At 41.9% G+C, this 23,266-nt stretch overlaps 2 protein-coding genes across 2 annotated transcripts in view; one reads left to right on the forward strand and one right to left on the reverse strand.

Moving 5' to 3' along the window:
* Positions 1 to 23,266, reverse strand: part of rnf139 (ring finger protein 139) — a 328,745-nt gene that overhangs the window by 46,108 nt on the left and 259,371 nt on the right. The gene's annotated exons all lie outside the window — the stretch shown is intronic.
* The window catches only part of LOC139919264 (venom phosphodiesterase CdcPDE), a 44,457-nt gene that overhangs the window by 18,725 nt on the left and 2,466 nt on the right, over positions 1 to 23,266 (forward strand). The window contains exons 12-23 of the mRNA XM_071908946.2: positions 2,636 to 2,744; positions 2,974 to 3,096; positions 5,480 to 5,511; positions 5,971 to 6,098; positions 6,624 to 6,693; positions 7,089 to 7,176; positions 7,983 to 8,155; positions 12,047 to 12,092; positions 13,573 to 13,727; positions 18,801 to 18,936; positions 22,432 to 22,509; positions 23,026 to 23,158. Coding sequence (XP_071765047.2) covers positions 2,636 to 2,744; positions 2,974 to 3,096; positions 5,480 to 5,511; positions 5,971 to 6,098; positions 6,624 to 6,693; positions 7,089 to 7,176; positions 7,983 to 8,155; positions 12,047 to 12,092; positions 13,573 to 13,727; positions 18,801 to 18,936; positions 22,432 to 22,509; positions 23,026 to 23,158 — 1,271 coding nt within the window. The remainder of the gene's footprint in view (positions 1 to 2,635; positions 2,745 to 2,973; positions 3,097 to 5,479; positions 5,512 to 5,970; positions 6,099 to 6,623; positions 6,694 to 7,088; positions 7,177 to 7,982; positions 8,156 to 12,046; positions 12,093 to 13,572; positions 13,728 to 18,800; positions 18,937 to 22,431; positions 22,510 to 23,025; positions 23,159 to 23,266) is intronic.

Below are 23,266 nucleotides of genomic sequence, written 5' to 3' on the forward strand. Positions count from 1 at the left end.
CCTCTTCTATTCTCTTCTTCTCTTCTCTCCTCTCTTCCTCTCTCATCTCTCAAGCATCTTAAAAAGTTTGAGAAAAACTCAACAACAGAGTTTTTTTTAATTAGTTTTGTTGTGAGTCAGCAGTCAGTGAAGCTTTCATCCTGCCTGCATGCTCCCACAGCTGCAGGTCCAGTCTTGGTTCTGCTGATATCAAAAACCTCAAATCATCAAAACTTCACTGATAAAGATCCATTTGCCTCGCTAATGATATCCAGTAACGGGAATGATCACAGATAAAACCTGTTCAAGCCCGATTATCAAAGTCTGAAGTCCTTTAATCAGCTCCAGAAGAACCAGCTCCATAAATGATGAGTGATTTCCCCAATAAATTAATTAAAATCTCGTCAGCAGGGTAGAGTTCTTTATGAGGAACGCTGGATGAGTCGCTGTGAACGAGCGAAGCGTTGCCAAAGTTCACTGGGATGTAAAAGAGCACGTCTGCACAAGTCCTGGTACAGGACTGTTAGGACCTGTGCAGTGTCAGCTGTTTTTCACAGTGTGATGTGACGAAAAGACAGACATTTTGATCCAAAATGGACGCCTTTCTAGCAGCTGAAGGCATCTGTGTGGATTCATTTCAGTCAACCATGTAGTAAGATGTCCAAAAAATAAATAGAAATAAGGGTCTCTTTTCTTTTCTTCTCTTCTCTTCTCTTCTCCTCGTTTTTATTTTTATGTTTTTGGACAGCATGTCTGATGATGTCAAATCCCCAAATTAGAGTCAGAAATGCCCCACTTGCTTTCCAAAGCCGAGGTTCCACCCTTGTTAAAAAAAGGGAAAAAATGACAGAGGACAAATAGATATTTACAGGAAAAGTCTTGGCAGGGTAGCTGCAGGGAGGGTTTTACACACACACACACACACACACACAAACACACACACACTGTTCTTTCTGTTGCTGTTCTCTTCACCGTTCTTCCACATGAGTCTACATGAGTCTTCCACATGAGACGCCGCGGCCCGGCGGCTACAGGTAGGGAAAACTCTCCGGTAATAAACGATGACGACCGCTCGACCGCTTTGAAAAAAACACTTTGTTAGTCTATTATTTCTTACAGAAATGATAATGAGCGAACCTTTGTGACGCCACAAAGTTACGGAAGTCCAAACGGCTCGTTTAGAGGCTCGCTTTTCTAATATGGATTGTGTGGATTTAGTTGGCGACCATGCGTTTTGATACTTTCACCATGTTTAGATAGACCATCCAACTGCTTTATCATCACAGAGGCGTGGGGAGTCCTGCTTTACACCATATGGGACCTTTAAAAGCCATTTTGGTCGAACACTAATGTCTATAAACTCGCCAACTCGTTTCAGTTTGTTGGCTGACAAGATTAATTTAGTCTGTGGAAAGTCTTTTGTGGAAAACAGGATGCATGAAGTAATTGTCAAAACACTTTCCAGCTATTCAATTTGAAAAGAGAGACGCCTTTCAGTTCGGGTAAGAAACAGAAAAACAGCAAAATTGCGCTGGGACAGACCTTGATATTCATGCGCTTGTCACAGATTTACCTGATTTTATTTTAACGGCTGACCGCCTCTTACGCAACTTTTAAACACAGGTGTGTCTGCAGGGAAGAGGCTGCAGCTGGGAGTTCAAGGAGTTGAAAAGTGGGAAGCTCCATAAATTCTGAGTAATTCATAAACAAGTGGGGCAGCTAAATTGCTGAAGCGTGCGGCGGCTAAATCCATCTGTGCATTTAGAGCACGCTGTGTCATTAGCAAACACAGCGTGCTCTGAAGACACATTTGGTTTTGATTTCAGTGTTGAAGTAAAGTAATTGTTAACACATCTTTAAAATCTCCATAATTAAGGGAAGAGTCTGTCTACTCTGTTTACGCTTTATCGCCGCCAGGCAGAGTTTGGCTTTGATCTCGACATCTTGATTGTTGTTTTTCCTATAAAAATGATGCAGTCATCCTGTGGGAAGAAGGTCCTCTTGAAGGTTCAGTTCAGTTCAGTTCAGTTCAGTTCAGTTCAGACAGGAGTTTCACCTCAGGTTGTTTTCCCTGGTGGATTTACAGGAGATGAGAAAAGGCCGGGAGTGTTGCATGGCAGCACTGATAATAACATTACTTCACTTTCCACTGGAAACTAATCCTGTCTGAGTAGGACTGTGCCTGTGTACGTTCCACCAGAGGGGTCAGGGATCAAAGGTCAGAGGTCAGGGGTCAGAGGTCAGGGGTCAGAGGTCAGCACAGATGATTCAGAAACAGAACCGTTTTTTTTAAGCAAAGATAAGATAAGCTTTAAGCTTTCGATACATACTTTATTTTAAACTACAATGTGCTTCACTTTAATGCCAGAAATCATGTTGGAACAGTAGGGGACGATATTTTCAAACAGTAAACAGCTCATTTTGGAAGGAAACTATTCAAATATCAACAACATAGTTAAAAAAAAATAGTCAATCAATCAATCAACTGTTAGAATTTTTGTTCATTTCTTTAATTTCTTTTAGAGGAATAATTTACCTTGAAGTACCAGATAAACAACAGTGTAATGGTCAGCTAATGTGTGTATGTGTGTGTGTGTTTGTGTGTGTGTGTGTGTTTGTGTGTGTGTGTGTGTGTGTGTGTGTGTGTGTTCCCCAGCTGATTGAAGCCATCCAGGGAGTGGATCAGATGATCGGCCAGCTGATGAACGGCCTCAAGCAGCTCGGCCTGCACCGCTGCGTCAACATCATCATCGTGGCCGACCATGGTGACATAACACACACACACACACACACACACACACACACACACACACACACACACATATCAGATGACCCTCCTCTGCACAAAGGGATTTCCTGTGACCTTAACTAATTTGAAGCTGCAGCTTTAAGTTTCTCAGGATAAGAGCATCAGCTAAATGTCTAAAATGTGATGCAGCATCTTGTAAAAAGACGTTAGGAATCTAAAAGTTCAACAGCTGACTCCTGCTGCAGGTATGGAGGAGACGAGCTGCGAGAGGAAGGAGGTGCTGCAGGACCTGGTGGGCAGCGTCAGGGACTACAGCGTCACGCAGGGGACATTCGGACGGGTCAGAGCCAGGGACAAAGACACAGTCTGTGAGTCCGCATGCTGAGCCAAAATATCACGACCATCTTGCTGTGTGGAAGAAAAGTCAGGAGGAGAGAGCGGCAGTTTGACAGTTTATTCAGTCTGCAGGTCAAAATCTGAATGATTACACTGAGTTTTATAGTGTTGAATATTCATGATTATGTTAATACAGATAGAATATAACAAACCTATTGGTAAAAAAAAAAGGCATAAGAGTCATATGAACAAGACTGAACAACCAATGATAACTATAGTTCCAGCACTTTAAGTAGAAGCGTAATAAGAGGTGAGTGCCTTCTTCTACAAGACAACAAGATATTATTTCAGTGTTTTCAATGAGATTTGGACATTTTCTACTCTGATGTCACTTTAGTTTAACCTTATAATGGCGAAGCAGATTCAGTATTCTGGAGTTTTAGGCACTAAAGGTGTAAATATGGGTCAAAGGTCACATATTGAGTGAGCATATAGGAAAGATGCTTAGTATAGCCACTTTTCCATTTCTTCCTCAGCAGCTGTTTTCATGAACCAGAGTGAAATCCAGGTGAAGAGCTCTGATCCCTCATTGATTTTACCTGTTAGATCCTTTTCGGCCATGAAGGAGAGAAGGAGATAAAGTTGAGGAAACAGGCCGGCCGACTTTTTCCTCAAACAACTTAATAAGCCGACCGTAAACACGTTTTCCATCTCAGGAAAGTAGTTCCATAGCACAGAAAATAGTCCCCGGCGTAATGAAGGATTTGTTCCCATTTGAGTTTGATTTGGTAATAACTACAACAGCCTGACTTTTCATGGTAACAGTTAGCGATTTTTAAAATTGAAGCTATGTCTTTGTGAGCTGTATTTCAAGGTTTTTAGCTTACAATTGGAGCCAATGACTTCCAGGTTGAAAAGGGAAAGTGGGAAGTCGGAAAGTAATGGGAGTAGAGCAAACGCATTGTTGATTTTGTTGGATTTGTTGACGATTTGTTGCAGCCCTATCGTTTAAAAAAGGATTTTTAAAACGCTCTAATCTGTTAAGATGTAGATGTATTGATGTGGATGTATATCGTTGCTGTCAGCTGCAAACCCCGCATTCCCCAAAACATTAACTTTCTCAGGAATTGAGAGAAATCAGTGTTTAGACCTGCGGCCATGCAGTGTTGAAATCATGAAAGGGGTTTTGAACAGGTTTCATTACGTTTTGTCACTGCAGGCCTGTTCTGTTGGCTTCACTCGAGCAGAAACATCAGAAACAAACTGTTAGTAAACTTCAGTCAGCGTGTCGTTCCAACACGATATCTGACTGCTCTGCCCAGACAGGAATGTGCCATGTCAAACCAGCCAAGTGTAAATATTTGCTATGTTTTCATTTGCAATAAGGGCTCTTTTATGTTCTGTGGATGTTTAGCCTAGGTCTGTCTGATATACTATAAGATAAGATGAACTTCATTGATACTTGGAAAATGAGTCATTGCAGCAGCAGTAGGATACAGCACTGCAAAGCAAGACAAGTAGAAGATATTGAATATTAGATACAGTACATGCAGAGTCCCTTTTGAGCATTTAAAAGATTTACAAATGTACAGTCCGCTACAAATAATCATGTAAATGTGCATTGTTGGATATTCACATTATCAGATTGAGGCCCATTCATATCCAGAAGGACAACTACAAAGATAACAATAAGAAGATTTAAAGTGTCTCTGTTCCCACTACAACAATAACTATAAAAACACCCAAAACTATAACTATAACTATATTTTTGGTTCCAATTTTTTTTTTGGGGGATGCAGAGATGACAACAAAACATTTTCAACCAATCAAATTAAAGTTGTAAGAAAGAAAGGATTTGTTAGCTTCATCTGCTGAGGAACTGATCACAGAAGTGCAGGGCAAAGGCCGTCCCCTCTATAAAAATGTTGAAAAGGAAAAGAGCGTTTGATTCTCTCCTGTGTAGCAATTCATGAACCCAAATCCTTCGACTACGTTGTTTAGTTACTTTCAAGAGCGAGTAACGTAAAGTCAGTAAAGTCAGTAAAGTCAGTAAAGTCAGTAAAGTCAGTAATCATCCTCCATTTTGGTCTGAAAACTCAAATCATTACCTCCGTCAAAGAGTTTCTGTTTTCACCCCCTGTTAGTTTCTTTGTATATCTGTCTGTCAGATTGGTGTTGGGCCAAGGAACAGCTGATTTCATTTTGGTGGTGATTATCGTTTTTTAGCCAGAACTGTGAAACTAACAAGAGACTTGATTCCAAACCCCAAGGGTCTGTTTACAGTCTATAAATTACTTTAATTTAATCTGAAGTGTCAGGACTGATGTGTTCGGGTGCAGCAGAAAGCTGGAGAATTGTCCAGTGTTGGCGGAGGCCTGACAAAAACACTCACTTAGCCCTTTTTTTCCTTGGCAGTGAACTCAGCTGGACTTGTGGCCAACATGACTGTAAGTAGCTTCAGTTATTGGTAACTCTTATGTTAAATGTTTCACAATGAGAAGAGTTTCATTCTAAAATCAGATATCCACCATTTGAAGAATGTGACACCCACTCTACAAGTCATAGCTGGCATGGAAGTAAAGCTCACTATTGATTATTTATCTCATTATTAGCTACCTTGAGGCCTTTACTTATAGCATAGTGACATTTTAGAGTATGTTATTGTCTGTGTTTCTTTAAATCCTGAGAAATTACTGTAATTGCCAGTTACAATAAATTAACATGAATTTCAGGTAACTTTCTTCCAAAATATCTGCAGTTTTTCAATGAGAAATGACTCACTTTTAACTGGTAAAGAAGTGAGTCATTTCTCTCAAAGTTACCCGGAGTTCCTGTTAATTTATTGTAACTTACAATAAACAAACAGGACCTCCGGGTAACTTTTGTCTCCGTCTCGGTGATGTCAGTGTAAGACGCCGGACCAAAAGATCAAGCCGTACCTGAAGGCCAACCTGCCCAAACGCCTCCACTTCGCCAACAGCCGGCGCATCGAAGACGTCAACGTCCTGGTCACCCCGAAGTGGCTGTTCGAGAGGTACGAGTCCCCCATCATGCATCGCTCATCTGTCCTCCAGTAGTTTTTCGGTTGTTTTTCAATTGCAGCTGTTGCTTGAAGTTTTCAGTCACCATTGGTTACGAGGGACACACCGCCAAGTTGGAAGTGCAAACAAAGCAAAAGGTTTCATGTTAAAGAGGTGACAATGTTACAATGTTTTTTGTTGCCGCTCTTCCAACATGGCGGTGTAACCATTGGTGACGACTCAAAACACTTTATGACAGGCCTCTACTGCAGTAGAACTTGTATCATTAAAATGCATATTGTAACGCAAAACTCGTTTCTCTAAATTAAATGGTTGCCAGGTTATTACTTTACTTGCATCTTCTGAAAGTTTAAAAGTACTGAAGTGTGTAAGACTGTCCCATGTCTACCTTCCTTTGGCGAAAACACCTTAGTTGTAATCAATTATGCAGGTGCAGTTGAAAACAAATGATTGATTTTGATACAAGAAGAAATGATTGATCGCTGTGCAGGAACTGAAGAACTTGTGTTTTCCGGCAGTTACCCAGGCTCTCTGACGTTCTGCTCTGGAGGGGCGCACGGCTACGACAACGATGTGGAGAGCATGCATGTGAGCAATAGAGATCTATTCTATTCTATTCTATTCTATTCTTCTCTATTCTTCTCTACTTCTCTGTTTTTTTTACTTTACTACTGTTTTTTAAGTGAAATAATAAATCTCAGTATATATGTTGAGGAAGTTTCAAGGCTTTGAGAACTGCCTTGATGATGTCATCGGTCAGCAGTAGTAGTAAAAACCCTCTGCTTTGTCTTTAAAATGTTAATAATCATTAATATGGAGGTGAACTGCAAAATGGATGCGATGTTGACGCCAATGAGCGTCAGAGGGCCAAAAAGTTGCCTCTCTTCTTTTTGAATTAAACTGTTTTATTTGCAATTTTACCTCCTCCGATAGTACAGAAGTACAGGAGTTTCAACCTTTTTAACCTTTTTTGATTTTCTCAGGCCATGTTCGTCAGCTATGGACCCAAGTTTCTGTACAAAACAGAAATCGAACCTTTCTCCAACATCGAGCTCTACAACCTCATGTGTGGTGAGTTCATACATGCAGAAATGTTTCTTGACAGATTACACGTGAGACACAAATAGGTCTTGAGTCCCTGAGAGCCGTGAAGCAGAAGAACTAGCTATATGCAAATAATAACAAGTGGGCAAGAACAAGAGAGAAACCCTACATGAGTCAGCTTGTTGTGGTGTGGCTGTAGATCCATTCAGTAACGTTCTCAGTAAAAGTGAATAGTGTGATAAGGTGGATTTGGTTACTGTGACACAGTAAACTGTCTTGTCTTTAGCCCTAGTCTCTACTCCAAAACACTCTGAGTTGTAGCTTGAGAAGAGTCAGCTCAGTTAACCTGAACAAACTGTTAGCTAGCTAACTAGCCAGAAAACACACTGATGTTAATGTGAACATGCTAACGGTAGCTGCTACTAGATACGTTAGCTAGTGTGCTAATCAGATGTGTTAACAACAAGACAGTGATGGTTAGCTGACCAGATACTATGGTTAGCTAGCTAACAAGCTGACATTATCTAAACACTAAATCAATCAGATGGATCAGTGATGAAATAATCAGTTCAGTCAGAAACAGACAGAAATTAACCGTCTGTTCAATTCTGTTGAGACGACAGAAACACAGTCAGCTGTTCACAGAGCTGAGGACCTCCAAGATGGCCGCCAGAGGGGGGTGACATCACCTGAAAGATCTCTTTAAGCCTGTTTTGTTTTGTTTTTAAATCTCGCTTGCTGAATTTGTGTAAATTTCTTCTCTTTGGCGTTTGTTCAGGTTTTATCATTTATATTTTCCATAAACTCATCTCAACCCAACTCTCCCCGTCCAGATGTGCTGGAGATCTCTCCCGCTGAAAACAACGGGACCCACGGCAGTATGAACCACCTGCTGCGCCGCCCCCCCCACGCCCCCGCCCCCCCCGCCGAGCAGAGCCGGCCGGCTCGCTGTCCGCTGCTCAGCCTGCAGCCGGAGGACAGCCTGGGCTGCTCCTGTCCACAGCTGGTGGGAACACACTGACACTCAGCAGAGCACAGTAGAGTCTCACTGGAGTAGAGTAGAGAAGAGTAGAGTCACACTGGAGTAGAGTAGAGAAGAGTAGAGTCTCACTGGAGTAGAGTAGAGAAGAGTAGAGTCACACTGGAGTAAAGTAGAGAAGAGTAGAGTCACACTGGAGTAGAGCAGAGAAGAGTAGAGTCACACTGGAGTAGAGTAGAGAAGAGTAGAGTCACACTGGAGTAGAGTAGAGAAGAGTAGAGTCTCACTGGAGTAGAGTCGAGTAGAGTCTCACTGGAGTAGAGTAGAGAAGAGTAGAGTCACACTGGAGTTGAGTAGAGAAGAGTAGAGTCACACTGGAGTAGAGTAGAGAAGAGTAGAGTCTCACTGGAGTAGAGTAGATAAGAGTAGAGTCTCACTGGAGTAGAGCAGAGAAGAGTAGAGTCACACTGGAGTAGAGTAGAGAAGAGTAGAGTCTCACTGGAGTAGAGTCGAGTAGAGTCTCACTGGAGTAGAGTAGAGAAGAGTAGAGTCACACTGGAGTTGAGTAGAGAAGAATAGAGTCACACTGGAGTAGAGTAGAGAAGAGTAGAGTCTCACTGGAGTAGAGTAGATAAGAGTAGAGTCTCACTGGAGTAGAGCAGAGAAGAGTAGAGTCTCACTGGAGTAGAGTAGATAAGAGTAGAGTCTCACTGGAGTAGAGTAGAGAAGAGTAGAGTCACACTGGAGTAGAGTAGAGAAGAGTAGAGTCACACTGGGGTAGAGTAGAGAAGAGTAGAGTCACACTGGAGTAGAGTAGAGAAGAGTAGAGTCACACTGGGGTAGAGTAGAGAAGAGTAGAGTCACACTGGAGTAGAGTAGAGAAGAGTAGAGTCTCACTGGAGTAGAGTAGAGTAGAGTCACACTGGAGTGGAGTAGAGTAGAATACAGTAGAGTCACAGTGGAGTAGAGTAGGGAAGAGTAGAGTCACACTGGAGTAGAGTCGAGTAGAGTCTCACTGGAGTAGAGTAGAGAAGAGTAGAGTCACACTGGAGTAGAGTAGAGAAGAGTAGAGTCTCACTGGAGTAGAGTCGAGTAGAGTCTCACTGGAGTAGAGTCGAGAAGAGTAGAGTCACACTGGAGTAGAGTAGAGAAGAGTAGAGTCACACTGGAGTAGAGCAGAGAAGAGTAGAGTCTCACTGGAGTAGAGTCGAGAAGAGTAGAGTCTCACTGGAGTAGAGTAGAGAAGAGTAGAGTCACACTGGAGTAGAGCAGAGAAGAGTAGAGTCTCACTGGAGTAGAGTAAAGAAGAGTAGAGTCACACTGGAGTTAGAGTCGAGTAGAGACACACTGGAGTAGAGTAGAGTAGAATACAGTAGAGTCACACTGGAGTAGAGTTGAGTAGAGTAGAGTCACACTGGAGTAGAGTAGAGTAGAGTAGAGTAGAGTAGAGTCACACTGGAGTAGAGTAGAGTTGAGTAAAGTAGAGTCACACTGGAGTAGAGTAGAGTAGAGTAGAGTCACACTGGAGTAGAGTAGAGAAGAGTAGAGTAACACTGGAGTAGAGTAGAGTAGAGTAGAACTGAGTCAAACTAAAATGGACAGAACACAATAGAGTACAGCAGAGTAAAGGAGTAAAGCAGAGTATAGTCAAACTGACCTGACAGAACACAGTAGAGTAGATTAAAACAGAACTGGGTAGAACAGAGTAGAGTAGATTAAAACTGAACTGGGTAGAACAGAGTAGAGTAGATTAAAACTGAACTGGATAGAACACAGCAAACAAGGGTAGCGTACAGTAGCGTAGAATAGAATCAAGTAAAGTAGAATATAGTCAAGTCGAGTAGAATAGAGTTGAGTAGAAGTAGAATAGAGTTAGAGTAGAATAGAGAAGAGTAGAGTAAACTAGCATAAAGTAGGGTAGAGTAGAGAAGAATAGAGTCAAGTAAAGTAGAATGTAGTAGAGTAGAGAAGAATAGAGTGGGCAGACAGATAGCTTCAGCTTCAAACTGTTTTCACTCTGATGAAGACGCAGTTGAAACCGAATAAATAAAATAGAAACTGTCATGTGCTCCGGTTCTCTCAGCTTTATTTCAGAATATTTCACTACGGAACCAAAACCCCTTAATTTGATCCCTGAAATATCATTATTGTCTCATGAATTAACATTAATTATCCATTAAAATAATTTAATAAAGTAAGGCTAGTATCATGGGTTTATAAGGGATTTATTCATGGGTTGATTCACAGAGACAGTAGAAATTAAGGGATTTTTCATGTCTTTTGTGCAGATTTACAGGTTACAGGAGTATTAAGGGAAAGTTCCTGTCTCCCTGAATTTTACATTAAATTAGAAAGTAAGCAGTCAAACATTAAGGGGTGTTTAAGGAAGTTTTGATGGGGTCTCCTCCATTAATAACTCAATTAATTTTAGGGGGATATTGCATGAATTAAGGGGTGAATTAATGGGTATTTTAAGGGATTACTGGCTCGCAGAGCGTCGGAATTCGGAGTCACTCCTGACTCTGACTTCCGCTGAACTTATTTTGTCTCATTTCCAGGGAAACTACCTGCCGCTGTGAGTCAAAACTCCTGCAGATTCATTCCTCAGTAGATTCACTCCTCAGGGGATTCACTCCCCAGTATCAATATTTTTCACCTGGACCTTCATCATCATAGCAACAGCACCCGAGGGGGCATTCCTCCCTCTGACTGCGGTTTAGATGGGGTGCGGTAGCTACAAGGCGCTTTCTGTCCTGTGGTAACCAAGGCATGTGTGCTGACTTGTGAATGTTGTGTGTCAACATAACAGAGCAAATCAGGCAGAAACAAGAACGCTCCGGTTTCCATAACAACTGGCACAAGAAGCTGCAGTATGTTTCAAAGTCAAATCAAGTCAAGTCTATTTATAAATCCCTTAATTACAAGCATAACTCAAAGGGTTTAATACCATTTAATTTACACTGCGAGAAGTCTGCACCCACCTGACTGAATGTTCTGTGTTTCATTCTCTTAAAGCCATTTTGATCTAAAGGCTTCTGCCCTTCCATGCTCTACGAACCAGTAATCCCTTAAAATAACCTTATATTAACATTAATTCACCCCTCAAGTCATGCAAAATCCCCTTAAAATGAGTTAAGGGAGTTATTAATGCAGGAGACCCCATCAAAACTTCCTTAAACACCCCCTTAATGTTTGACTCCTTACTTTCTAATTTAATGTAAAATTCAGGGAGACAGGAACTTTCCATTAATAACTCATTAATAACCTGTAAACCTGCACAAAAGGCATGAAAAATCTTAATTTCTAGTGTCTCTGTGAATCAACCCATGAATAAATCCCTTATAAACCCATGATACTAACCTTACTCTTTCAAAGCTATGTTATTTTTAACGGATAATTCATGTTTATGTGATGGAGAATTTCAGGGATAAAATGGCAGGGTTTGGTTTGGCAGTGATGGATCATTTGAAATCAGTGCGTCTATTACTGTTTCATCAGTGTTGTGATGCAGACTTACAGTAAAAAGCAAGTTTCTGTGCTATCTCCTTCAAACCTGTGATAAGAGCAGACTGGCAGGGAACACGGAGAAGTTCTAGGAAATCGAGATAAACTGAGTGATGGTTGGTTTTGTGGTTGCCCCATCCCGAAATTCGAAACGTCAGTATGAAGGGAGAGAACTTTTGATTATGAGTTTTTATTTGGCCTCCGCTTTAAACCATCAACCGTCAAATTTCTGCTTTCTGTCATAAAACTTTCTACACACATTCTAGACTTTTCTGTTGACTGTAGCGATTTGGGTCTTACATTGGTGCAAAAAAAAAAATGACATGTAAATACACAAACATACTTTTCATGCATGCACACACAGTTGCATACATAAAGGACTATACCCATTCTATGTTTGTTCCTTCTCCTCAGAGTGGAAATGCCATCAACAGGCGTCTGAATCTGACAGCTGAAGAAGGTAAAGAGTCACCGCTTATTTTATTTTTTTTATGACATTGAAAGCGCCTTCATATTTACGTGTTATGTAAGCCTTAAAAATATACGGGCATCGCTTATATGTTTACCTGGTACATGAGGTTCTGTTGTCCCTGCAGCATGATGCATGTCTGGATTTACTTTTTTATTATGATAGTTCACAGTAGAGACAGACAGGAGAGTCTTATCTCGTTTGTCTGTTCGTTCATTTTTCCACGTGTCAAACACAGAGCTCAGGGGAATGATGCATCTCACATCAGGATGTTTACTGTTGCCCATAAAGAAGTAAAGTTGCTGCACACTAAATAACTTGTTGAACGACTTGTCTGAAGTTACTTTTAATAACTTAAAGGTCCCATATAATGTAAAGCAGGACTCCCCTTGCCTCTGTGATGATAAAGGAGTTGGATGGTCTATCTAAACATGGTGAAAGTATCAAAACGCACGGTCGCCAACTAAATCCACACAATCCATATTAGGAAAGCGAGCCTCTAAACGAGCCGTTTGGACTTCCGTAACTTTGTGGCGTCACAAAGGTTCGCTCATTATCATTTCTGTAAGAAATAATAGACTAACAAAGTGTTTTTTTCAAAGCGGTCGAGCGGTCGTCATCGTTTATTACCGGAGAGTTTTCCCTACCTGTAGCCGCCGGGCCGCGGCGTCTCACGTTTCACTCTTGAAACGGTTAGCCAATGGGAACAGAGGGGTCGTTAATATTAATGAGTCTTAAAGACACGGCGACAGAAACGGCCTGTTCTTGGTAAGGCTCAGAGAGATGCTGGAAAATGAACGTGGAGAAATGGATTGAGAGTGTTTTTGGTTCATGACACCACACACACAGCTTTGAATGGACCTCAAGACACAAAATAAAACACTGGAGAGTGGAGGAGATGGACCTTTAAGTAAAAAAAGAGATACAGGAGCTCTGCTGGTGGGTTCTGTAGTATAAGAGGCTGCTCTCTGGTCTATGGGCAAAAACCTCTGACACAAAACTTGGAGTAAAGACCCAGGCAACTCCTCTTAAGCTTTGACACCCTGAAGACGGCCCTATGGCCCAAACATGTTGCTGCTTCTTAATGCTTCTCTCATGTATTAATGTATTTAATAATAAATCAAGTATTTAGCCTTTTGATATTTCAAACTGGAGTTGCAGCGGTCTTTACTTCAAGTTTTTATCAGACTTATTTTCAAGTATTATTTCAAGTCAAGTGAACGATGCGTTTCACATCGCTGCTGCATCAGGTTTCCCTCAGGATGTTTACTGTTGCCTTCTGTGTTTTAGTTTGTGAAATAAACTGAAATATGTGCAAATGATTATTGAATAGGTGGATTTAGTTTCTTACATAAACTCGTCTTTGCACCAGTGTCACCTGTACAGTGTCATTCCTGGACATTTGCTGTAGTTGATGATTAAAACGGTTCTGATGGCGAGTGAATCGAACTCTTTCTCTCTTACCTTGCAGAGTCTGCTGTGGAGAAGCAGCATGCGCTGTTCGGCCGTCCCATGATGCTTCAGGGCGGACAGAGCTACTGCCTCCTCCACCAGCAGGGCTTCATCAGCGCCTTCAGCCACAAAGCCCTGATGCCGCTGTGGACCTCCTTCACCGTCGACAAGCCGGTGAGCCTGGTAGCACCTGACACTAGGGCTGCAACTAACGATTATTAATTAATTAATTATTTTAAAATGTCAGAAAATGGTGAAAAATGTCGATCAGTGTTTCCCAAAGCCCAAGATGACGTCCTCAAATGTCTTGTTTTGTCCACAACCCAAAGATATTCAGTTTACTGTCACAGAGGAGTAAAGAAACCAGAAAATATTCACATTTAAGAAGCAGGAATCAGAGAATTTTGACTTATTTTTCTTAAAAAATTACTCAAACCGATTAATCGATTATCAAAATAGTTGGCGATTAATTTAATAGTTGACAACTAATCGATTAATCGTTGCAGCTCTACCTGACACACACACACACACACACATACTACTAGATACATACTAACTAGACATTTTGTTACATTTTGACAAGTGGTTACATGGCAGTTATTACATTATTGGGTTGCATTTTCTTTTTTCTTTTTTAACCGATAATGTAATAATATTGACTAATTACGTAATAACTGAGTTGTTACATTATCTGTTACATTCTTACATCATTGGTTGCTGCAGAGCGTCAGATCCAGACCTGTGACATCTGTTCAAACCTCCAACATTACGGCAAGAATTAACAGTGGAAACACAGGCGCTCGATACGTTTTGCTCTTATTAAAAACACCCGACCAGAACCTCGTCAGAAGCGGTTATCGTCTGGACCTGATGTTGGTGCTTCTGGTAAAAAATGACGTCTATCCAGCGTGAACTCACACTCCTGCTTGCTCTCCTGTAACTCCACACACTGCAAAAAATGACAAGCTGTCCAGTGATTTTTGTCTTGTCTCCAGAGCTATCAGCTTATTTCATGATATTTTTAGTCAGATTCTCTCACTGCACTGGCAGATAATCTTGCTGGTTAAATTTGATTCATGCCAATATGACTTCTTTCAAGAAATCATCATAAAGCAATGAAGAAAATCTGGAAACAAGAAACTTTCTCCAAGACAATTTCATTTTTACCAAGTAAATGTCCAGAAACAAGTTACATTCTCCTGGAAAAAAAGTTTAATTTGTTGAAACCAGTAAAATTATCTGCCAGTGCAGTGAGATGATTTCACAAAAAAAATCCTGGAGAGAAGATCTGTCAGTTTTTGCAGTGTGCATTAGCTGTTTCCAGCTGTACCCAGATGTGTGACCTGGGTCTTATGACATAGCCTCGAGTCAGGCTCAAGTCAGGATTGTTATGACGGGTGGCTTATTTGGGACTGTGACTTATTTGGGACTGTGGCAAATGACTCGAGATTCGCTTGTGACTCAAGATGACTTACTTTCAGTATGTGTTTCCGTATGTGTGTGCAAATCAACACGTTCGTCTGCTCTGTCTTCAAGTTTCAAGTTGCATCTTCAAGTTTGTTTATTTATAAAGTCGTTTATCACATGGACTTTACAGAGAACTGGATCTAACTGGATCTAACTGATCAATCATCAACCACAGAACAGAATGACAGAGGACAGAAGAGAGAGACACACAAAACTAGATATCAGCAAGTAGAGCTGAACAATTAATCGAAAAAAAGTAGACTTGCAATATGAACATCTGCAGTTTCCAAATCTCAGAGTCTGCAGTTCATTTCTTCAGAGAGAGTTTGGTCCAAACTTTGTTTTGTGAACAAGGAGTTTCTGAGCTGCAGGTGATCTTTGGTCCATGAAGCAAAACCTTTGATCAGACTCAAACTCAGTAAATCCTGCACACTCACATCTAGTTTTGTTTAACAAAATCACTATTCTTTAAACAATTTTAAAGTTTGAAAAAATGTATGACAAGAAAAACTTGCAATAATAATCGCAATTAGACAGCTCTATTAGCAAGACATAACAGCCTGCCTGTTCTACATATCCTAACCTATCAACCAGCCTTAGAGCCTTGAACCACACACGGAAAAAGTCCCAAGAAAAAACCCTCGTTAGGAAAAGGTTAGAAAGCTCACAGAGGGACCCCCGCTGGGGCGTTGAGCGGAGAACAGGTGCCAAGGCAAACAGTGACAGGAACATGGATGACGACATGAGAAACACAGAAAAACAAACACATGTTTCTCTCTTCCTGTCTCAGCCCGGTCCTTTCTGTGTAGAGCTTGCGTCTTTGTTTGTAGAATAGAATAGAAAACTTTAATGTCCTCCGTGAGGCAATTTGTTTTGCAGTTTAAAAAACATTTACAGCAGACAAACAAACACTTATTCCAACATTCAGCACACACTCACATCACATGATGAAAGTGGAATCACCTTTTAAAAAGCAGACTGTGCAGTACTAATATGCCGCTTTTCCATCGCATGGTACCGGCTCAACTCGACTCGACTCTACTCGCCTTTTTTGGTTTTCCATTGGGCAAGTACCAGGTACCAGGTACCATATTACCAGGTACCAGGTACCATATTACCTGGTACCAGGTACCATATTACCAGGTACCATATTACCAGGTACCAGGTACCATATTACCTGGTACCAGGTACCATATTACCAGGTACCTGGTACCATATTACCAGGTACCAGGTACCATATTACCAGGTACCAGGTACCATATTACCAGGTACCTGGTACCATATTACCAGGTACCAGGTACCATATTACCAGGTACCAGGTACCATATTACCTGGTACTTTTTTTTGGTAGCACCTCCGTCGAGGTTCCAAGCGAGTTGAGGCGATACCAAAAGGTGACGTGAAAACACTGCAGACTACTGATTGGTCAGAGAGAATCGTCATCATTGCGCGACACGGGACATCCTGCACAAACCCGCCATATTTAAATAGCCAAGCTACTGTAGCGGCCGCAATTTTTTTAACTTAATTTAACTTAACTTAATTTTAATTTAATTAACTACTATTAAATGGTTTCAGAGTTTCAGTGTGTTGTTGTCAGCAACCCTCAGGTGACATGCACATATCAAGATAAAGTAGATACTATAAAGCAGTGGTTCTCAACGTGGGGTCCGGGGACCACCAGGGGTCCTTGAGGGGGTTCTGGTGGGTCCCTAGCAAACTGATGAATTGTTAAACTTCGGCATTATTTAATTTATGCTACGTTAAAGAATGTAGAAGAATGACTCTTCTGATCTCTGTTATCTCTACCTACAATACACATAGTCATGGAAATCTGGACAAAATCATATCTGACAATAAAAATATTCTCAGATTTGGGTCAGAGAGACAAAATCTCATTAAATGGGGGTCCGTGGCTCTAATGTGGACTAAATTAGGAGTCCATGATATGAAAAATCACTGAAGAATCACTGCTATAAAGTACATATAATACAATATGTACATATCCGGATAAAGTGTGTACTGTGAAGTGCACACCTCACAATGCAGCAGCATATTTATTTACATCCTGAGTTAAATCATTTACAAGCAGTAATGATCAAAAGTAAAAACCAGCAAAAAAAAATGTGTGGTACAGGACTGTATATAGAGAAACTGGACTTGAGCGCTGATGTTATGTCGCTCACTAGACAGCCTTTGTGCTCCGGCGGTCAGGAAATGGAGCGCACCCAGTCTCACCCAGTCTCACCCAGTCTCACCCAGTCTTACCCAGTCTCACCCAGTCTCACCGAGTCTTACCCAGTCTTACCCAGTCTTACCGAGTCTCACCCAGTCTCACCCAGTCTTACCGAGTCTCACCCAGTCTTACCCAGTCTCACCCAGTCTCACCCAGTTTCACCCAGTCTCACCCAGTCTCACCGAGTCTCACCCAGTCTCACCCAGTCTCACCCAGTCTTACCCAGTCTCACCCAGTTTCACCCAGTCTCACCCAGTCTCACCCAATCTTACCCGGTCTCACCCAGTCTCACCCGGTCTTACCCAGTCTCACCCAGTCTCACCCAGTCTTACCCAGTCTCACCGAGTCTCACCCAGTCTCACCCAGTCTCACCCAGTCTTACCCAGTCTCACCCAGTCTTACCCAGTCTCACCGAGTCTCACCCAGTCTTACCCAGTCTCACCCAGTCTTACCCAGTCTCACCGAGTCTCACCCAGTCTTACCCAGTCTCACCTAGTCTCACCCAGTCTTACCCAGTCTCACCCAGTCTCACCGAGTCTCACCCAGTCTCACCCAGTCTCACCCAGTCTTACCCAGTCTCACCCAGTCTCACCCAGTCTCACCCAGTCTTACCCAGTCTCACCCAGTCTCACCCAGTCTTACCCAGTCTCACCCAGTCTCACCCAGTCTCACCCAGTCTTACCCAGTCTCACCCAGTCTCACCCAGTCTCACCCAGTCTTACCCAGTCTCACCCAGTCTCACCCAGTCTCTGGGCGATGACATAGTCGCATTTTGCTGGACTTCCCACTGATAACTGATCTCTTACCTGCCATTTTTTGGGGCTTGAAAGAAGAGCGTCGATTGGACTCAGGAATCAATAACTCAGACAGACAGAATTATTGTAAACTACAAAAATAGGAAAATAATTCTGCGTGTAGCTGAAACGTTTGCTCCCTAGTACTTTTGTACGTATATTTCTTGTTTTTTTTTAACGAGACTTTTTTGTCGTAGCCTTGTATTTATAGTGTGCAGATTTATTTTCTTATTTTTCTTGTGCGTATTATAAAAACGGGTTGAAAATGCCCATGTTGCAGAATGCTGTGCTCTTTCTTTTAACAGTTTGAATTCAATACACTCTACCAGTCAACAGTCTGGACACCTGACTGAATGCTCTGTTTCATTCTCTTAAAGCCATTTTGATCTGATCTAGTTTCTTTGACAAATATAAATAGTGAAGTTGATCCTATGTATGAATTTCTTTCCAAAGCCTTTGCCTTTCCATCAAGGCAAAGAATCTAAAATATAAGATAGTTTTGATTTAACACTTTTTTGTTCGCTGCGTAATTCCATTTGTGTTATTTCATAGTTTTGATATCTTTACTGTTATTCTAAAATGTGGAAAATAGGAAAAATAAAGAGAAATGTGGTGTGTCCAAATTTTTGATTGGTAGTGCATGCTCAGCATTATACGCACTATATACACACACACACACACTCATTACATTGTCTCGTAGTGCACAGTAATATCCAGACATGACCTCATGTCGTCGTCTCGCCCCTGCAGGTGGACGTGGATCCGTTGCCGGCGGCGACCGCAGACTGTCTGAGAGCTGATGTGAGACTCCCAGCAGCCCTCAGTCCCACATGTGACCAGTACAGCGGTGCCGGGAACCTGAGCCATGCCTTCCTCTACCCGCCCAGTACGACCACACACACGCACACACACACACACACATACACACACTGTCTCTCTCTGATAACACAGATGTGTGTGACTCTTTGTCATCCTCCTGAAACTAACCGCTGACAACATCACTGTTCTTCCAGTGTTTCCAGTATGCTGACATGATGTATTTTTTTTAAATGCTCATACTTGCGCCATCATTAAACTTCCTCATCAGTAATCACAAACAGTGTCCACTCACACTTCATATTGCAATATGTGCACGCGTGCGCATATTGCAATATGAAGTGTGAGTGTGTGCACAAAAAAATAAAGGTGCCGAAAATGGTTCTCCGGACTGACGCCATAGAAGAACCATTCCTGTTCTCCTCTGCTGTGGTGCCTGCATTGTGCTTTTATTTATCTGCCCTTGTTTAGCCTCATTTGCGCTAAAGGCTTCTGCTTAAATGCTTGAAATGAGTTTCTTAGACAAATATAAATAGTGAAGTTGATCCTATGTATGAATTTCTTTCCAAAGCCTTTGCCTTTCCATCAAGGCAAAGAATCTAAAATAACATAGTTTTGATTTGTTTAACACTTTTTTGGTCGCTGCATAATTCCATTTATGTTATTTCATAGTTTTGATGTCTTTACTGTTATTCTAAAATGTGGAAAATAGGAAAAATTAAGAGAAATGTGGCGTGTCCAAACTTTTGACTGGCAGTGGAGGGGTTTGGTTATTTTCCACCATCCAATAACTAAGAATTAAGAACCTTTTTATATCCCAAATAACCATATAAGGTTCTTTGTGCAGCCAGAAATGGTTCTTCTATGGCGTCACTCTGGAGAACCATTGTCGGCTCCTTAATTTTTCTGTATGTCTGTTGTGGTTTTGTCTCATGTGTGACTTGATTGAGCAATGCCTTTTCTCTTCCTATAAGCGACTTCCGGCCTGTCTGTCTTCCCGCTGTCTGTCTCAACAAGGTCAATGACTCTGAGTTGAAGAGTCTTTACTTCAGTCGGCTCTATGCAGCTTTAGGAACAAAATCTGAACATCTGAAATCTCAAAAAGTTCATTATAGAGCTGGAATACAGCTTTAGTGCTGCATAAATAAGGTTTCTAAGAGGAAACCTGAAGCCGGACGGCGACTGTTCGGTCCAACAGTCTCACAAAAAGTTAAGAAATGAGCACAAACTCTGAAACGCAGATTACATGCTGCGGACACGGATAATCTCAGGATTACGTTCCTCCACCACTTATGTGACAACAGCACAAACTTCACACGCTATTTTCATGTGTGCAACACAGGTTAGCTAAGATTAGGTTTAAGCAAAACCAAAACTTTGGTTAAAGGACAAGTTCACCCCAAAACACTGTAACACTGTTATCTGCAGTGTACTTTGAGTTTCTGGCTCCATTTAGTAGTTGTATAGTTAGTTTAGTGGTGTATTTTTCTTGCCGATCGTAGATGATGAAAATGTTTCAGGATGTAAAACATCAGCGGTAAACGTCAGGTTCTGGTGTCAGTCCCTCAGAATCAAAGAGCGAGGGCTTCTTTCTAGAGCCGCCATTTTGCACCGAGAGACGTTCAACAATCATACAGGAGAGAAATCCATCGTAGAAGAGGAGAGAGACCAGTTTCTCCACCCACAGGAGCAGGAGAGAGACCAGAATGCAATGCAGCAGAGAGACAGGTTGGGGTTTCAGTAGAACAGTTGGCCGGATAACTATATTTATATTCCCGTACAGTCACCTGTGATTCAAAGCAACAGACTCCTGCTCCCTGAGGATTGCTGAAAGCTACGCAAGCGTATTGCATTCACTTGGAGAAACAAAATACAGTCCCCTTTGTTTGTTTTCCGAATCTATGACATCATTTCTCAGAAGTTTGAGACAATTATGTTATCATTCTGAGATCATTGTCTCAGAATGATAACATCTTTCCTCAGAATTATGAGAAAGCCTTCAAAATAATGTAGAAATACAATTAAACCAATTTCTTTGTATTTAATCATGTAAATATAGGTGTGTTGGGAAAGTAGCATGGAGCTCGTTATTTGCATTTTAAGACTCATTTCACAAAGTTTCCCAACACCAGGCGTGACGGTCCAACCCTCCGCCGGCAAATGCAACAGAAAGAAAGGTCATCTGATAATTCATTTAGCAGACATTGTTCTCATTTAATTAAGTTTCCTGAGATAAGGCTTGATGGTCCGGCCCTCCACCTACAATTTCAACAGAAAGGAAGGTCATGTGGGTTTACTGTAATTTCAGTTTGCTTCAAAACGGCCTCAAGAAAAAAGTTCTCGGTATTTGCAAACATTTATTTCTTGTCTTTTTTCATATTACCAGAACTAATGCAATACTGCTGAAGGAGCGCAGAGGAAACGCTTCACTGAAACAGAACAAAGTGTGTCATGTACAAAAGTAAACAAAAAACTTTCAGGAAGTCTTCCCTGGAAGGATATCATTTCCATTCCTCCTGCCTCACAGTAACTCTGGAAAAGATAATGGGACTGTATTGGGAGTTAAATCACACACAACCCAGCCAAAATATCTGCTTCCTTCCAACTTCACGGGAACTCTGAAGGTTTCCACAGAACTAGAGCATGTTCTCTTGTTCCCCAGGCTGAGGCAGTTTTCTTTGTTTACTTATGATCTCTGTGATCTTGAAGAGACTGTGAGTTAACCATGCACTGTATTCTGCTAGAATCATGTTTATTTTATAGTAATAATCTGCAAAACATTTTCATGTAACTAAATGTTAATTTTGCTCCTCTCTGTCACTGATTGCTCGAACGCAGCAGTGATCCAACCCATATCCAGTTCATAAGAGCTTTTCCATTTCCAGTTTTTCCTGGGAAAAATCCTCTGCCGCACAGGAAATGATGCGTTTTATACAGAAACTCAAAACTCCATCCTAGAAAAATCCAAGGAATCCAAGGAGCAAGACGTCATAGTCCCGCCCACACTGTTTGATTGACAGGTGATCTGTGGGAAGTGCAGGGCAGAAAGACCACCAGCGCTGAGCGACAAAGATGGAGACTGAATCAACAAAAAAAACCTTACTTTCCTTTCCTTTCCTTTCCATCCTCATCTTCCTCCTCCTTCCTCTCCTTTCTTCCTCCCCTCTCCTCCTCTCCTCTCCTCTCCTCTCCTCCTCTCCTCTCCTCCTCTCCTCTCTTCTCCTCTCTTCCTCTCCTCTTCTCCTCTCCTCTCCTCTCTTCTCCTCTCTTCCTCCCCTCTCCTACTCTCCTCTCCTCTCCTCTCTTCTCTTCTCTTCTCCTCTCCTCTCCTCTTCTCCTCTCCTCTCCTCTCTTCATCTCCTCTCTTCCTCTCCTCTCTTCCCTTCTCTCTTCCTCTCCTCCTCTCCTCTCCTCTCCTCCTCTCTTCTCCTCTCCTCATCAACAAATCGCAGATTAACGCTTTAAGCTTCTACTGCGCTGTTTCTGTCTTTTCTGATTCTGTGGCATCCCATCGTCCCGTAACCATATCAACGGCCCATAATGTCTTCTTCTTCTTGTGTTTCAGACCTGAACGGCACAGCGGAGCAGCAGTACGACGCTCTGCTGATGAGCAACGTGGTGCCGATGTTCCCCGACTTTAAGAGTGAGTCGGACCGAGCGGCGTGAATTATCACTCGCCCCCTGCAAAAAATGATTTGACTGATGATGATGTTATCGTTGGAATTTAGCAGTAACATCTCCTCCTCCTCTCCTCCCTCCTCCTGTCATCCTTCACTTCTCTCCTTTCCTCTCTCACCTCTCCTCCCTAACTACTCCTCCCCCCATTGCTATCCTCCTTTTCCTCTCGTCTCCTTTCCCTAACCCTCCTCTCACCTTTCTTTCCTCTCCTCTCCTTCACTTCTAATGCATCCTCCTTTTCCTCCTCCCTCCTCTCATCTCCTCCTTTCCTTTCCTTCTGTATGTCTCTCATCTCCTTTCCTCCTCTCCTCCTCTTTCCTTTCCTCTCCTCTCCTTTACATCCTCATCTTCCTCCTCCATCCTCTCCTTTCCTTTCCTTTTTATCTCTATTCTCCTCCTCTCCTCTCCTCTCCTCTCTCCTCTCCTCTCTTCTCCTCCTCTCCTCTCCTCTCCTCTCCTCTCCTCTCCTCTCCTCTCTCAGAGATTTGGGAATACTTCCACAGCACCCTGTTGAAGAAATATGCCTTTGATTATAACGGCATCAACGTGGTTTCTGGTCCCGTCTTTGATTACAACTTTGACGGACGGTACGACACTCCAGATCAGATCCAGCAGTAAGTCTCATGTCCTATTATAAAAACTTTATTTGTACGGATAATTCAAGATACGATACGATACGATACTGTAAGTTCAGTCAGAGACACTTACGTCAAAGGAGTTTG

The sequence above is a fragment of the Centroberyx gerrardi genome, chromosome 19 (genome assembly GCF_048128805.1).
Source record: "Centroberyx gerrardi isolate f3 chromosome 19, fCenGer3.hap1.cur.20231027, whole genome shotgun sequence".
Classification (NCBI taxonomy): Eukaryota; Metazoa; Chordata; class Actinopteri; order Beryciformes; family Berycidae; genus Centroberyx; species Centroberyx gerrardi.